Source organism: Caretta caretta, chromosome 1 (assembly GCF_965140235.1).
Source record: "Caretta caretta isolate rCarCar2 chromosome 1, rCarCar1.hap1, whole genome shotgun sequence".
NCBI classification, from domain to species: Eukaryota; Metazoa; Chordata; order Testudines; family Cheloniidae; genus Caretta; species Caretta caretta.
The window spans coordinates 194,184,835-194,202,179 of NC_134206.1; the positions used below are offsets into that span (position 1 = coordinate 194,184,835).

A 17,345-nucleotide genomic window follows, 5' to 3' on the forward strand; every position below is an offset into this window, starting at 1 on the left:
AGGGCAGGGTCAGGGTTAGCCTGCCCTGCCACTAGGGGATGGGGGGCACTAGGACCCTGCAGCAGCAGTTGATGCCCAGAGCCAGCAGAGTGGAAGCACCCAGCGTGGAGCTGCAGGGGAGAGGCAGGGATGCTGGGGGGAGCCTGGGGAAGGTGCGCAGGGGCAGCAAATGGGGGCTGGGAGACCCTCTGGGGAGGTGGAGGGGCAGCTGGTGGGGTCGGGGGAGAGACTGGACCCCAAACATTGGTGGAGCCGGGCCCCAGGGCCCTGAATATTGCTGGAGCCCGGGCACCATGCGGCCCATATAACTTGCCGCCCCTGCTTAGGGTATGTCTACGTTGCAATTAAAACCCTCGGCTGGCTCGTGCCAGCTGACTCAGGCTCAAGGAGCTGGAACTGCAGGGCTGTTTACTTGTGGTTCAGACTTCCAGGCTCAGTCTGCAGCCTGACCTGTGAGAAACTTCCACCTCACAGGGTCCCAGACCCCAGGCTCAGGCCTGAGCCCAGAAATCTACACTGCAGTTAAACAGCCCCGCAGCCCAAGCCCTGCGAGCCCAAGTCAGCTGGCACAGGCCAGCCCCAGGTGTCTAACTGCAGTGTAGACACATCCCCTACAGTCACATAAAGACATCATAGGTATTCTGGATACAAACATTGTGATGCATGTATTCTGGATGCAAACATTTCCCTTTAGTGCCATGAATTTCAAAAGTGCATCAATCAATCTTTGTTTCAAAAATAATATTACGGAGGTGAGATGAAGTTAAAGGTTCTAAATTGCTTCTGGGAGGTAGTCTATCTACAACTTCTTTAGCACTTATTAGCATATACAAAGTGGCAGTTTTGTGGCAGACCTTGTTGGCATTGGCCTCTGAGAAGGTAAATTAATCCGAAGGTAATGTGCATTATAACATTTGTTTGCTCCTGTGACTGCTCTGATGTGTGTTGAAAATGCAGGTCATAATGATTTTACCGTTCTGTCGTAACAGACTGTACCCGTACATCACATCATCGTCCAAAGGCACTGCAATGGGAGAAATAAAGAAGGCAGAAGTGGATGTGAAGATTGGTTTGTAATATCCTGAACTAACCATTTTTAGTGCTATAACTTTGCTTTTTATTTCAGAATCTGTGGCTTAATTATGTTAGTAGTAAAACTCTTGTGAATAGAAATCAATAACGCTTTTGTAGCACTTCATATTTTTATATGCTCACAAATATTAGCGAAACTCCCACAACTGCTCTGTTGTGGCTTAAAATATAAAATACAGAGAAAAAGCATAGTCACAAATTTCTTTGCAAGGTAGGATGGGGAGCTTTAATTAAAGAAAGCAAGGCATCTAAAGAAAAGTAGTGATCCTCCTCCTAAATCCAAGGTCATACCGACCTGGTGGGGGGGACTCTATCTTGGGAAGCAGTGACTGTGAAAATGATTTTGGGAGTCATGAGGGACAATCGGCTGAATATGAGCTCCCAGTGCAACGCTATGGCCAGAAGTGTTAATGAAGGCCTTGAACTCATAAAGAGGGGAATCTCAAGGGGGAGTACAGAGGTTATTTTACCTCTGTGTTTGGCACTGGTGTCACTGCTGTTGGAATACTGTGTCCAGTTCTGATGCCCACAATTCAAGAAGGATGTTGATAAATTGGAGAGGGTTCAGAGTGCAGCCATGAGAATGATTAAAGGATTAAATAATCTACGTTATAGTGATAAACTCAAGGAGCTCAATCTATTTTAGCGTAACAAAGAGAAGGTTAAAAAGTGAATGGATTACAGTCTATAAGTACCTAAAAGGGGAGCAAATATTTAATAATGGGCTCTTCTGTCTAGCAGGGAAAGATATAACACAAGCTGACAGCTGGAAATTGAAACTAGACAAATTCAGATTGGAAATAAGGCATACATTTTGATCAGTGAGTGTAATTAACCATCAGAACAGTTTACCAAAGGTCATGGTGAATTCTCCATCGCTGAGAATTTTTAAATCAAGACTGGATGATTTTTCTAGAAGATATGCTTTAGAAATTATTTTGGTGAGGTTCTCTGGTCTGTGTTCTTCAGGAGGTCAGTCTAGATGATCAGACTGGTCCCTTCTGGCCTTGGAATCTATGAATTGTCTGTAAATCTAATTTAGTGACTAAGTATGTTAGTACCTCAGGAGGTGCTCACGTGGTGCAGTCTCCGTCATTCACTAAGTGCCCTTTATTCCCAGAGATTTCAGTAAGACAGAGGATGCTCAGCACCTCACAAATTCATAATCTGAGATTTAAAACATTTAACAGTACCAAGTTGTCATGGTGTTTACCCAGTAAACGTTTTCTTTTCCTGTAGAGCCAGTATTTTATGTCTCTAAGCTATACTTTAAGTAATTGCTTTGTTTTGCTTATGTTTTCTAGCTGAACAAGCTGTAGAAGAAGCTAAGTGCCAGTTAAAGCATTTAGAAGGATCTCTTCTGCATGAAGTCAGTAAGGTACTATAGCAATGATAGTATTTCTTATGCATATTTAGAAATATTGCTTGTTATCGCTCTGCAGTAGCCCATGTTTACTGGCCACAGGTGTCAGTGTGGAAAATGAACAGTAGTAGCTTTTTTTGGAAAGGTACCTAATTTCTTCGGAATGTAATTTTTCAAAAAGATAGGCTAGAAACAACTGTAATGAAAGGCTTTTGAAATTTAGCTTACAAGTAATATTAAACACCAGGGAGGATACCCAGAACTACTTTTCTGTCAATTACGTATGTCCTATTATTGAGGAGTTTTACAATGATAAAGTGCCTAGTTGCACTGGTCTTGGATTCAGTTACATTTCCAAGTAAATATTTTAAGAAACTTCTGCCTATTGGTTGCTTTTAAATGTGATAATTATAATGCTTATGTATGGAGATATTGTATTCATAGAACTAATTCTATGTAATAATATTGCTCCCCCCCCACCCACCCCCTTCATTGGTCCTCCAGCCTTCTGTCCCCATGCATGCATGTAGACTTCAGCATTTCACTGGCAAATCATGAAAAATTCAAGACAAGGCTTGGTGTCAGCAGAAGGGCATATGTCACTTGCAAAACGTGAAATTGTGGGAGATGGAAGGAGGAGCAAGTGTGGTGATTAATTCTCAAAATCTATTTTAAGGGTCCATCACCTACAGCGTAACTTCATCTTTCCATTCCAAAATATTGTAATGATTGTTTCTTTCTCTTATAGAGTGTCACTGAAATTGGTGTTTGTTCTTTTTTGACTGGCCAGAATCACCGATAGTTTTTCTCTTGTGTGTTACCCTGCCGTTGTAGATAATTGACTGCTCTAACTTACACTCCATGCCACTGGTGTTTGGGTGCAAAGTCAAACAGACCAGAAACATTGAAGTTTCATTCTGTGGCCTCAGATGTATATAAATGGAGGAATAGAGTTAATTAAAACCTACTGCCTTCTGCTCCACTCCTTGGGGTATTGTGCTGTGAGCAGCAGAGTGAATATTTAACACTGATTCTAATATATCCTGATTTAATCTCCAGTACACTAACTGTGTCTGGAAGCATCAGGGTTGTTAGCAGACTGTAGTGACAAGCTTTGAAGTAGGGTGGGCTCTAGAATATTCACTTTCTCAGAATGGGAAGCAGCTTGAAAAAAAACCATAGGGTATTAATCGATGCTAAAATAACTTGTTTTACTGCTCTTTCCCCTAAATGGAAAAGTCTGCTCAGCTTGCATTACAGGATGCTCTAGAAAACGCAAAAAGAAAGCGTGAGAAGCTGCGGGAGAAACAAAGGCAAGATGTGAGACTATTTAATCAGTGTTTCAGAAAAAGTGGTTGTGTACTGTATGTTGTAAATGGTGATTTGATCCAGAGTCTGATACTTAAATAGTGCTTTCTCAAGTTGCAACTGTTCATCATTTCAAGGTGCTTTTCAATTATTTTGGATGCTCCAATCCTTTCCCCTTTTCTGGAAATTTTTTTAATCCTTGTAATTTTTTGGTTAAAATCTTTTAGAATGAAATTCCTTTTATCTATTTAGACACTTGGGTTATGTTTCCTCCCATACATCAGATGAAACAAATATTGTTTAATATTTATAATATGGCTACAAAAATTTGGAAGAAGCTCAAATGTTGGCTCTCTTACGTTGAGACGTTGGAGAATAGGAATAGGAGCATGCTAGAGACCTATGGCCATTGATCCTGCATAAAAACAAGTATTTTTAGGAGTCTGCTTCTGTCAAACCCTGACAGTATTTTAGGGTGTGCTTGAGCCTATAACACCTATCTGTTGCCTAGATTAGAGTCAACTGCTTCCTTTTCTAGTTAATATCCACAAACAGCAGTTCAGATCAAATATCCGCTCTTCAGGGAAAAAGTGAGATTTGTAGTCCCTCGGTGTGGGTCCTTTTGGGCAGCCAGAGGGAAGCCCAGAGGCTAGATTATATTTTGTTTACCAGATCATCTTCACCATGGGTCCAAAGGGTGCCCAAAATTTTTCCATGAGGAAATTATTATTTTGTATCCTACAGGTTGACATTTTCAGTCTCCTCCTCAACAAGGCTACAGCATAGAATCTTCTTTAGAGCATGCAGTAGCTCTTGTCTCTATTTTTATGACTTGCAGATTGCAATTGAACAGAATGTAGGACATTTCCTCCACATACAGGCAAATTTGTCAGACCAGGAGTACAACAGAAGGAAACAGAGATTTACTTCAGTGTCCAAAGAAGCTGGAGATTATAGGCCTGTATTACCCAGGTTGAAAGATATAAAGTAATGTCCATCTTCAGGCTGATATTCATAAGGTCAGACATTCAAGCAGTCAACTGAAGGCATTCCCCTCTTTACCGGATCTGAGAAACACATACTTGCACTTAACTGGGGTTTTGTCTGGTCTTGGAGCCACTTACATAAGCATGTTGCTGCATTATAACGCTAGTTAACACAATGGATTGATATTAGGTGAAGTGGATATCTCACCCATTTCCCCATACCCTGACTGCTAGAAAGGAGGAAGTTTTCCTTCTTCATTGTCTTCCCTCCTGGCTTTTGGGAAATTATTTGCCCTCTCTATTCTTACCCAGCTACTATCAAAGATGCAGATCTTCCCCTTTTTACTCCTGCTTGAAGAGTATGATGTGATTACACCTACCTGTCTTTTGTTTTTTCCTTATTAGACTCTGTGCTTATTACCTAGCACGGGCAGAACAAATGGAGTGCTAATCAGATGCCCGGATTTTGCAAGAGCAACTTGTGGGCTGAGACTAATTAATATGAGATGGTAAAATCTTCTTGGGTGTGGCAATCCATACCAACTATCTAATGACCCATGGATATGTCCATATATAATCTATAAAGTGGTGAAATTGGGTTCAAACCTTGCTCAGAAGAGTAATCTCTGGCAGATGGATTGTCTGGTGTGTAGGGACAATAACAAACAGTGGGTAGATTCCTATTTCACTGGGTTTTCATTCCTTTGCTCCCCACAAAACCTTTCACTGTATAACTAGACAGTTTCACTCTGTGCACTCTGTCAACAGAAACTTTTAATGGAGTTTCAGGGGAGAGCAGCTATTGCAAAGAACACACTACTTCAGTCAATGCAGCAGAAAATGTCTTTGGTTACTTTGCTTTTTTCCTGCAGGACAAGTAATTCTATCACATTTGCCTCTTTGCTTCATGGCTTTAAACCTCAGTTTGGTAATACCGCCTCTGAACACTGCATCACAATGATGTGATGCGCAGGGTTATTTTAAGACTTCCTGGGAATGACCCAAGAATTTTGGAATGGATAGCAGCTCTGAAACAAAACGTTTATAGGTTTGTAGGTTCCAAGACCACAAAGGACCATTGTGATCATCTAGTCTGACCTCTTCTATGACAGGCCACAGAACTTCTGCAAAATCATTTCTGTTTGAACTAGCGCATATCTTTCAGAAAAAACATCCAATCTTTAGCTATTGGGGAGTCCTGTGTAGAGTTGCCTCTTTAAATAATAGTGAACACATTCTTGCTTCTGTGATGCCTCACTTCAAGTAAGGCCACAACTGTCATTTACCGAAAGTAAAATCCTCACTTCCTGGAATCTGAAGGTCACCTGTAGTACATGGCCTTTGTGTAGTTCTTTAACTGGATAATGTTACATTTTCTAATGTTACTGGCAGATGCAGCATACAAGTAGTGATTACATGGTGGTGCTTACCTTGGAGTTCTCATACCAATTTTAATACTTTCCATTCCTCAGGCCTACCCCCACAGAATGTGGTTTATGTTAGTTGAAGCTCCTTGTTCATGATTAGTTTCTTTGACTGTGGTAGCTCCTTGCAGAAAGTTCTACAAAGCCAAAGGGCACTTTAACCCTCCATTCTCCAGTAATTGAATGGGAGGAAACATGAAGTGTATGGAATGATACAAGTCAACTCTGAGAACAAAACTGGCTAATTTTCTGTTGCTTACTAATGGATGATGGTTACAGTATGCCTAGTTTAAAAAAAAAAATCCATAAACCAGAAACTTTTTGAAATGAAAACAAGTGCCAATTTAGTAAGGCATTTTTCCCTCTACAAATGCAATGAAAGAATGTCTTTAGCTGTTCTCATGGTGATAAACATGAACATCTTCATAGCAATGGCTTTCAGTCTTAATTTGGAGGCTAACAGCTAACACTGTCTTCATTAATGTCAAGCTGCCAAAGTGCTACTTGGTTTGTGTTTGATTTTAAGCAGGAATTTTCTGTTTTCAAAAATGGGTGAATGTGATCTGCCTCTCATCCATTTCCAGTATACAGACGTCTGTCCCATCAGTTTGAAAACCCAAGAAGCATGTTAGCCTTTCAAAGTTTGGATGTTTTTGTGGTTGATATTACATTTTTATCATTTATATTTCTGGTGAAAGTGAACTGTCCAATCTCTGTATCTCCTAAACCAGATTAACGGTGGCTATTAAACTGGTAACAGTAAGTAAAATTAAATTAAATTAAAAACTTTAAAAGGAAATTTATAAAAGAAAACTGCTTGTTGATTTTACACTGCTCAGAGAATTGAGGAGGCCAAAGAAGCTCTATTTAATGTTTGGAATAAACATCGAGAACAGAAGTCATGATGGAATGTTCATCTATAACAACGGTCGCTTGGTCAGAATGTATGAGAAAGTGGGACCACATCTTAAACAGGGGTCTCGGTAAGCTTTGTTTGTTTGTTTGTTTGTTGATCAGGTTTAAAATTTTGTTTTAAAATACAGGTATTTTGAATACTAGCAGGAGTCTAAAATCCATGATCCCACCTGAAAGAAGTTATTTCCTTTTCAAGCATATGCACAACATAGATTATTTATATATTTTTGAGAGTTATGTACATGTGTTAAGGGAAGAATAAAGTAAAGAATAGAGCAGTTCTCAAAGTAATTTTTAGAGTAACTCACTATTGTTGAATTTCTTATTGCAACTTGGGAGTTCTTGAGTTCTCAGTTTCTCTGAGCTTTTACCTGCATGTAAGTATTTCTCTTTCTATATTCTTCAAATCCTGGTGTCTGTTCCTTTCCCTGTCCTGCCACTTCTGACATGTTCTCACATTTTAGAAAGTAATATTTTTGAGGTTTATTTCCTGTACTCATTTGAAATGAAGTAACTTAAATATAATTCTGCACATGACTTTGATCAGACAGGATACTAGTCTCAGTTTTCTATTAGAAAAATATTCCTTAATTTGAAATACCTGTTTCTAAAGTGAGTCAAGGGCAGCGCAAACTAAACAGATGAACTTGTTCTTTGAACTTGGACCAAAATGCTTTGAAGTGATGTTATTTCAGTTTCAGCGGTGGTGCAGTTGGAATGGTGGATATGCCCTTAGAAGCCCTGGAGCCAACACACAATAAACAGGCCTTTGTCAACGTTAAAGAATATAACCACTTGCTGACATCCATGGAGCATTATCTGATCCAGTACTGGAAGGACATTGGAATAAGTAAATCTTTATTGTTTAGCCTGGCTTATTTTATATAGCTATTAAAAAAAATCTGTGTCAAACTGTTAATTCATCAAATGCATCAGATAAATCGGAAGTTGGATCCGATTGTAGCTTTTAAGAACAGCCACCTGAGGGAGTCAGTGTGTACCAGACACTGTACCAGTTGCAATTCCTAGAGGCATGCTGTGCGCAGAAAATAGAGGCAAAGAGATTACTCACTATTCAACTGTTGCTGCCTCTGGGAGCACACACGGGAGCAGAGGTTGCATGTAAAGTACTTAGATATGGAGTTGAGATGAAGGTGCTATAACCATGCATGCTGCCTTTTCAAATGCTAATCCTGGGATCTGGTGGTGAGCCTATGTTGGTCAACCAGTTGAGTTCAATTTGTGTAGAGCCAGGATGACAAAGTGTGGACCCAAATGGGTGTCCAGCTGTAAGAATCAAAAGTACAGCTGGAGGAATCCTAAAATGCAACCTGAATTTGCTCTTTCCCAGTAGCCACAGGATGAAGACAAAGGAAACCAGGTGCAAATTTTATTAGTAGTGAAATCAGGCAAGCATTTTGGTTCATCTAGTAAGGAATTGGAAATACAACCAAATGTTACATCTATTCATTTTTTTAGATAAATTGATTCTACATGTATTTACAAATTTGATGTGACCCTTGCTGTGTCCCAGTTCAAGCAATGTTGTTTTAACGAATGCTGTAATCTGCTTTTTGTATAACTTATTCATTAATTTCAGTGTGCACTAGAAAACTTCTATAGTGTGAAAAATGCACAGAGCTCCTGCATCACATCTTGGTTTTGAAAATAAACAGATAATTTTGGGTAGCTTTCTTGTCTTATAAATAAAAGATGCAATATCACTATTTGTTTAATTCAGATCCATAGTAGTACTTGGAATAATCGTGCTCTAGTTTGAATGAAATTATGGTCTTTTAAAAAAATCTAAGCGTGATTTCGTCCCTTCACAAATAATGTGCATTTCTATCTAATGCAGAGAAGTTTGGTAGCTCAAGATGTCCAGTTTCACCTGGCTACACTTATTTCCAAGCCCAGTTCCCCACCCCACACTGTCCCCATATGCAAAATTTAGGCTGTCACTGTGGGGTTTGTGCTTTTTTGTTTCTTTGTTGTAATATAAAAATTTAAAACAGAACAGTTGATGTGGACATGTTCTGTAAAATACTTCCTCCTGAAGTATTCAAGTACTTTTTGGCCAGTGTACGTATCTGTAAAAGCCCCTGCCTGTTGCAAGTATGCCAGTTAACCAATAGATGTGTACCAGTAGCATTGGGTCCCCAAATATCTGGTTCCTTTGGGACAAGTGTAGCCTCAGTGCAGCCTTGGACAAGTGTCCTTCCTTTATACATGATCGATCTGCCAGTATTGCTCTGTATGAAAGAAAGCACAAGAAACACTTACATCTACACAGGCAGTTAATAGAGGGTCTTTTCTCTCTTCCTAGAAAAAAAGTGATGGAGTGCTTTTAAACTCCAGTGTATGAGCAACTGCTCCTGAAACCTTAAAAGGGATATTTATGTAGTTCCTTACTTACTTTTGAAGATGGCTAGTGAGAAGGAGAAGTTAGTTGAAGTGAACAATTATACGCTTTCATGGATGGGAGCAGGGTTTCCTGTAGTGCTGCATATCCTTATGCACCATAAGCTATATTGATGCTCTGCTTCCAATTGGCTTTAATGTAGGAGAAGTTGTTTAGAAGTTAGTAAACTACCCGTTTTAACTTTAGAGCAACTTTGGCTTTTCAGACCCTGGCTCCAAATGCGTCTCTCTGACGTATTCAACCAATCCACCTCAGGATGTCTGTGCATAGAGTCCTTTCTTTGAGTGCAGGTCTGAAAATCAGCCATCCAATTGGTCAGGATCACTATTATTTAATATTGGTGGATAGCACAGGGGTGCATGGCACTTGATGGAGAATACAGGCATATAAAAAGACATGTTATGGCAGCAGGATAAATGACATGGAGCAGAGAAGGAGAAAAATCTTACAGAGAACAAGATAGAGGTGGCTTGTTTTGCAAACCACTAACGTGTTTTGGGGTTTTTTTAGTAAGCTGATATTAGAAAGTTAGCATTGGGACACATTTGGTGAATGCATATGGAGGGGATGGAATAGTGTTTGTTTCTATCAGTTGGGCTCTGTCAAATATAAGACAAAACAGAGTCCCAGCCTCTGAAGGTATTTGAAGGAGGAGAGAGAGAGTGCAAAGCTCTCAGTACAAGATTTCTGAAGCTGCCCATGGAGATGTTTGAGGGAAAAGGAAACTAAGGGAGGCATGAATTGAAGCAGAATTGGAAGATCAGAAGGCCCAAGTGGGGCCTTCTTTATAGCAGACTGACTTAAGGCAGAGGGGTGCAATCCATGACCTTTCCTTCATACTTTCTCCGACAACTTTCGCCAGCACTCAGCTGCACATGTTTTTATTGACTTTAACCATTCTTCCCGCTCCAAGCACTCTGCCTATGGAACCCAAGTGAAGTTTTGGCTTTGTCAACTTCCTAGAGCTAGAAATGTTTTGAAAGAAATACCAAGTAATTATTGCCCTGCTCTTGGATGCTGCGTTTACCATGAGAGACTGAAACTGATTAACTCTGTTGACTGTATTTATGTGCTTAAATGAGCAGGTGGCTTTGATCCAATATTTTTTGCTGTTTATAAGATAGATTCTTAAAGTTTAATCCTTTAGAGCCTAATTTTTCAATTACACTCTTAGTTTTATTGAAATAAATGTGGGAATAAGGGGCACACCATATGAACCTCAATGTAATAAGCAAGGTCCACAAAGAATAATGTATCTGACAGAATAAGTTTACCAAAATAACTGATCAAAATAAAAAAATTACAGCAATTCACACAGCTTTTCTGCCAGGTGTTTATGAGCAAAATAATTGTTCTTTCCAGTGAGTCTGTACGTAGAGTCATAGAGTTTAGGCCGGGACTACAAGATCATCTAGTCTGATCTCCTGTGTGATATTCCTAGATAATCCTGTCAAGTGACCCCCACCCACATGCTGCAGAGGAAGGCAAAACCCTCCCATGGTTACTGCAAGTCTGACCTGGGGGAAAATTCCTTCCCCCTCATATGGCGATCAGTTAGACCCTGAGCATGTGAGCAAGAACCAATTAGCCAAGTACCTGAAAGAGCCCTCTCAGAGCCTTGGCTCTCCCGATCCAATGTCCCATCTCCAGCCATGCCCATCTCTGACACCTCAGAGGAAGGAGAGAAAAAAACAAAAGAGAATACACTGCAGGGGGTACATCCCTTCCTGACTGCTGCCAGTGGCTGGCTGAAGCCCTGGAGTTTAAGCTTTTAGGAATATAAGACATAAAGCAGAAGTGAGCCCCACTTCTTGGATGAGAAAACAGTGATTGAACACTTCTGGATTCTGTTTCTGGTCTGCTACTGACTTCATGTGATCTGAAGTAAGTCACTGAAACTTGGGACAAAATTTTCCTTAAATTAATTTGCCTTAAATTAAGCTCCTAAATCTGTCTTTAGGCCTTCAAAGTAGAATTTACAGAAGTACCTAAGTGACTTATAAGCATAAATACCATTAACTTTAAATGGTGACACTGCCTGAAATTCATTTAAGCACTCTCTTCAATTGTACATGGAAGGCTTAAATACAGATTTAGGAGTCTAATAGTTTAGGCACCCATGTTTTAAAAAATCTTTGGCCTCTGTGCCTTCATTGTCCTATCTAAGTTGAGGATCGGAATATGTTCTGCCTCGGAGGTCTTGCAATAGTTTAACTAAAATATATTAGAAAATACTTCCCATGTGACTGGGAGCTTTTAGTGAAAGGGGAGTGCTTCACAAATATATGTTAATGTTGATTCTTTTTTGTCTTCAGAGTTTTTTTTTCTTTTTTTTTTTTTTTTCAGCTTAAAAATGTGTGAGGACAGAGCTTCCTTTGTGGAGCAGATCACTGTTAAAAAGTTGAAGATTGAAAAGTACTGCTTATCATTGCAATGTATTGGATAACTACAAACATACCTAGCCTTTTTCTCAAATGTTTGTGAATTGGAATTTCACAGTAGTCTTTAGCTGATACTGGATTTGAGCTGATAGAATGGCATTTAAAGGTGACCCAGCGGTCTCTCTGTATTACTACCTCATTCTGTATAGGAACTGTAATATTTACATAGTGGCATGTATCTTCAAAGTACTTCACAAACATGGACTAATCGTCCCCACCCCTCATATAATGTAAGTAAATATTTGACTGATAGGGACACAGAAGGGGATGTGGCTTATTCCAAGGCCATGGGAGTGTCCATTTCCAAACCCACATGAACGCTTAGGATCCCATCTCTCAGTCCTGTTTCCAGGCCACATCTTGTACTACCTTCATACCTGCTTGCAACTTCTCTTAAAAGCTACTGGTCCCCCAGTATTAGCAAAGCACATTCTTTAACTAATTTTGTAGTTTACATTTAAACTCATTCTTCTGCCACTGAAAATTATATAAAAACTTCTTTAGGTCAGAAAGGAGTAACTTCATTCTGGAATGAGTTTGGATATCTAAGTGACAAATGGTTGGAGAAACCCTCAGATGCAATTCAGTATAAGAGAAGACGTGCAGTGGAAATTCCTGCCCTGGTTCAGTGTGGTAAGTTTATATAATTGAATACATAAAAGGAGAAATAAGGAGAGTATTTAATAGGATAATAAAAAGGCCTTTAAATTGAAACACCTTAATCCCAGCTTTCCCCGGCATTTGACACTATACTGCTATGCTTTCATGTGCTTCTTTCTTCAGAAGATCCCCTTATAGCCCCTGTTTTTCATTTTCCATCTCTCCCTTAACAAAATTCATTCACATCTTTTTTTTATAACTGTGCATGTTCCACTTTCTGTATGTTTCATCACATCCTATTTAAAGGCTGCCAGCAAACTACTGAATGGTTTGATATGCTGCAGAGTGAAAAGATTATTGGTAAAGGACTGCAGAAGTGGAGCACAGCTTTGGCTTTTAATTGATTAGTTAACCATTGTTTAAAATTAATTTGCCAAACTCCTTTTACAAATTGTCTTTACATAACATGTTTTTGTGTGAAGCTGTTTCAGTGTTTCCCAGCTATGCACCTGTCTCCAATGCAAGGTTGGGTTCTTTATTGCTCTGCATCAGGACAAGATCAAACCTCAACCTTGGCAGTTTTAATTTGATGTTTTTTCAGTTTGTTAATTTGTTCCTTGCTTTTTACCAACATTATCTTTGTAGAGAGACCTTGCTTTTTTAACTTTTGAATTATATTCTGAGCTTCCCACTTCCTATGGCAAAATTTGAGTTTACAGATGGCTTTCTATGCCTGTAGTATCCTAGTATGAAATTGATCTCGCGTTTCAATTGATCACAGTATAATTAAATATTACAGTGCTTTGTTATCCTACTAAGTAGCTTTGAGCTCCTGTTCCTGCAGTTCTGAGTCAGAAGTTTAATAAAAGGCCTTTTCATGAAAAAGCCCAGTAAGTAAATTCTCCCACATCAGTGTCACAGAAATAAAGTGTTCCCTACATTAAGTTGTCTGCTCCCAGAAAGGAAACTGCTAGTCATAACACTGTGAGCACAGAATATGACATTTAAATTGGCTCTTGAATTTATAGCATATGAGAAAAATTTAAAATTTATTTCAGAAACACCAGTTAAAACTTTAATGTCAAGTAAAAAACATGGATGGAAAACATTGTTTTTAAATTACCCATTAGGGTACTTCTGTACATTTAAGATTCTGAAGCTATTCTAGTGTAACAAAAACTTGAACCAGTATGAAGTCCAGGATTTGCTGTTTAGTCCTGGCTCAGTGACAAAAAACATCCCCCCCCCCCCCACACACACACACAGAAGAACTTGTGATATACTTTGAATCATCAGGACTCACTAACACTTGCCATTGATCACTGGACAGCTGGAAAGTTCAACTTTCCAGTACTATATACAGTATTCATTTCCAGCCGTGTCAATGCATGCTGCTTGTTGGAAATCACATCAATCTTGTCTTCCCGTCCCACTTCAATACAGTTGTAATCCACCGTTTTGGGAGAAGCCCACTGCATTTCAAAGCAGTCTGGAGTTTATTACTTAGACACACAAAGCATTTAGCAAATTTGTCAGATCTGCTTGCTAAATTCATGTCAGAATAGAAGAGAGAGGCAAGGTAAGAGCAGGGATGGGGCGAGCAAGACAGCAGTAACTTATTTAACATATAATATTTCATGACTTGTCATTGTTAGATATAGTGTGACATCTTGAAAGCATTTGTACTGGTTAACTGATCCGTAAATATTTCAAAATGCTGATCCTGGTCTAGAAATCAGTGAAACTTTAGTTGCTCTAATATAGTTGGCACAATAACTACCACTATTCAGAAAATATACTCCTCACCTTTTCTTAGTACTTAATCCTAATAATAAGGCTTTCAAACCCAAATTAGATTAGGTCTTCTCCAACAGGTATTGCAGCACTTCATATTTTCCAAATGCCTACTGCAGTATGATGAGCTACCTTTTGGAAAGTGTTCAAAAACAAGTGTTCCCGGGGTAGAAATAACACCAAAATAAATGACAGTGTTGGACAGTGTTCACTAATGATCTAAAGTTACAGTAGTAAGCAGAGTATCTGCCAAACTGTATGTAAAAAGTGAAATTATACATGGTGATTCCTTTGCTAACACGAGTCCAACTAACTGGGTTGCCCTCAGAGGGAGAGGAATTATAACTAATTCATCTTAGAAGCCTCTGAAAGTTATTTCAAGGCCTGTATCTTCTGTTTTAGTGGGGTTAGAAACATTGTGCCATAGAATGTGAGCTTGGTTCCCGACTTTCTAATAGAGGTTCGGGTTGGTAGAATCACCCATTTCTATCTTTGATGGGTCATGATGTTCAGAACTGTACACTGCCTGTCCTGAAACTTGGGGCAGCTGAACTTTGGAGGAATAGGGAAAGGCAACATTTGTGTTGCATGTTGCCTTTTTTTTTTTTTTTTTTTTTTTTTTTGTGGCTGCCATTTGCTGGAATTTCTCTTAATCTGTCAAAATTCTGACAGCTTCAGAGAGCCTTTAGTAGACAGAGGGAAAATGAGACTGTCAAAGCTGCATGTTGAATCCCATTAATCACATTAGCACAATAAATGGGGGAGGGGGGAAGGGTTATTTTTATACTTGCTGTGATGTAGTAATGTTCTTCTAACTACTTAATTAGATATCTGCCTTAAATGGCGGGTTCTGTCATCATCCACTGATATCGAAAACAAAGACCACCGTGGAATCTGGACCTGTGAAATGATCCCAGGCCCTCTGGAAAACAAGTAAGCTTTTGATTAGCAATACTATATCACTGATCAGCATATTAATAATGAATTACCATTTATTAGGCATCTCCCTTGAAGCCAGAGTAATAAAACAAATGCAAAAAGTAAAGCATACATGCTATAGAAATATTTGCAAAAGCAAATACCATGTGAAACTTTACTTTTGTGATCATTATATTAGAGAAGACAGGCAGAATAATGGGGGTGTATCTAACCTTGTTAACTGCAGTAAGTGGCAGGTAGTATGTATATCAGCTCTGCTACTTCAGACACTTGCCACTGAAGGCACACTCCTTCTCTACACCTATCCCTGCTTTAATGATGAATTCAGTCATTGGGAGAAGGGACATTTTGGGGTCACTCGCATCTAATCTAAATCAGAGTCTGTCTGGCACACTCCACACAGTCAAGCTTGGTTCCATCTTTATCACACTGTCAAGGTTCTGTGGGCAAAACTGGGCTCTCAGGCCATGTCTACACTACAGAATTATGTCGACCTAACTTTTGTCGGCATACAGCCACCGCAGTTATTAAATCACTTGTGCATGTGCACACGCTTTGCTCCTTGGGTCAGCAATGCGCGTCCTCACCAGGAATGCTTGCATTGATTGTGTCATCAGTGAGGGGCACTGTGCGACGACCCCTGAAAGCCAGTGACAGTCAATGTAAGTAATGCAGTGTCTACACTGATGCTGCATCAGTCTAATTACATGCGGCACTTACATGGGTGGGAGTCCGATTTAAGTGAAGACGCATCTACAGCTGGTTTGATGCAAGGCAGCTTACGTCGACTTAACTGTGTAGTTCAGAGCAGGGGTTCTCAACCCTTTCCTTTGAGAACCCGCCCAACATGCTATAAAAACTCCATGACCCACCAGTGCCACAACACTGTTTTTCTGCACATAAAAGCCAGGGCCAGCATAAACGCAGAGCAATTTCCCGGGGCCCCACGCCACAGGGTCCCCGAAAAACTAAGTTGCTCAGGCTTCGACTTCAGCCCTAGCTGGCAGGGCTTAGAACCCTGCGGCTTCAGCCCCACACAGCGGGGCTTCAGCTTTCTGCCATGGGCCCCAGCAAGTCTAAAACTGGCCCTGTTTGGCAGCCCCCCTGAATTCTGCCCCCAGGAGGCTCCGGACTCCTACTTGAGAACCACGGGTGTAGAGCAGGCCTTGGTGGCCCCTGTGCAATTAGCACATTGCACAGGCATATCTGACTGAGTCATAAGTAATTCTGGTGCACAAGAAGGAATAGAAACCAGTTTCTTCCTTTAATCGGTGTTTGCACCCCAGAACTAACGAGAGTCAAAAGGAGTAAAGCTAATCTTTTCACTGAAATTGACAGAAATGATGTGGCATATATTCAGAGAACAATTCTATTCTGTAAGATGATGCCTCTTTTAGTCACTTTGGAGGGCAGTACTGTATTTTGAACCACTGAAGAGAATTCAAGACAATACAAGATGACAGAGCACGTATTCCTTTTCACTCATTTTTCTCTTATATCGATTGAAACCATATTGTAGGTGTAATAGACCAGAACGTTTACCCTCCATACCTTTGGGCACTTTGAACAGACTATCACTGTCACCAAATGACAAAGAAAAACTCCTCATAGATTCAATTCAGCGACATCAAAGGAAGCTGGAAAACTTGCAGTCCCAGGTGAGCTGTTACCTGAAGCTTATACTGTTTTCTTCTGAACTGTCTGGGGTTTGTCTTAGGGAAAGTTCCATCTAACTCAATATGAATCTAAAAATTAAACATTCTTGGTGTGTTATGTTTTTTGTTTTTTGAAAGAATGAGGAGAAAAGCAGAAAGAACATGTTCCATGGCAGTATTTTTCAGTGATAGTTGGAATTATTAATTAAGTGAAAACCATTTTGATTAACTTTGGTTTAGTAACTATCAAATTGTGAGTTGAATTTTGTTTTTTCTGAAATACATCACATGAAGTGAAATTAAATTCTATTAGTCGGTAAGCAAAGTGATATGTAATTGATATTGTCTTCAGAGGTGAGAATTGCATAATTTGTTTTGCTTTATCATTTATTTTCTAATAGACATT

The 17,345-nt window shown here is 39.6% G+C and overlaps 1 protein-coding gene across 1 annotated transcript in view; it reads left to right on the plus strand.

Annotated features, from left to right (window-relative positions):
* Window positions 1–17,345, plus strand: part of MORC1 (MORC family CW-type zinc finger 1) — a 96,397-nt gene that overhangs the window by 32,875 nt on the left and 46,177 nt on the right. The window contains exons 10-17 of the mRNA XM_048839400.2: window positions 990–1,069; window positions 2,397–2,470; window positions 3,695–3,768; window positions 7,013–7,156; window positions 7,784–7,938; window positions 12,456–12,584; window positions 15,173–15,278; window positions 16,804–16,942. Of these exons, the coding sequence (XP_048695357.2) occupies window positions 990–1,069; window positions 2,397–2,470; window positions 3,695–3,768; window positions 7,013–7,156; window positions 7,784–7,938; window positions 12,456–12,584; window positions 15,173–15,278; window positions 16,804–16,942 (901 nt within the window). The remainder of the gene's footprint in view (window positions 1–989; window positions 1,070–2,396; window positions 2,471–3,694; window positions 3,769–7,012; window positions 7,157–7,783; window positions 7,939–12,455; window positions 12,585–15,172; window positions 15,279–16,803; window positions 16,943–17,345) is intronic.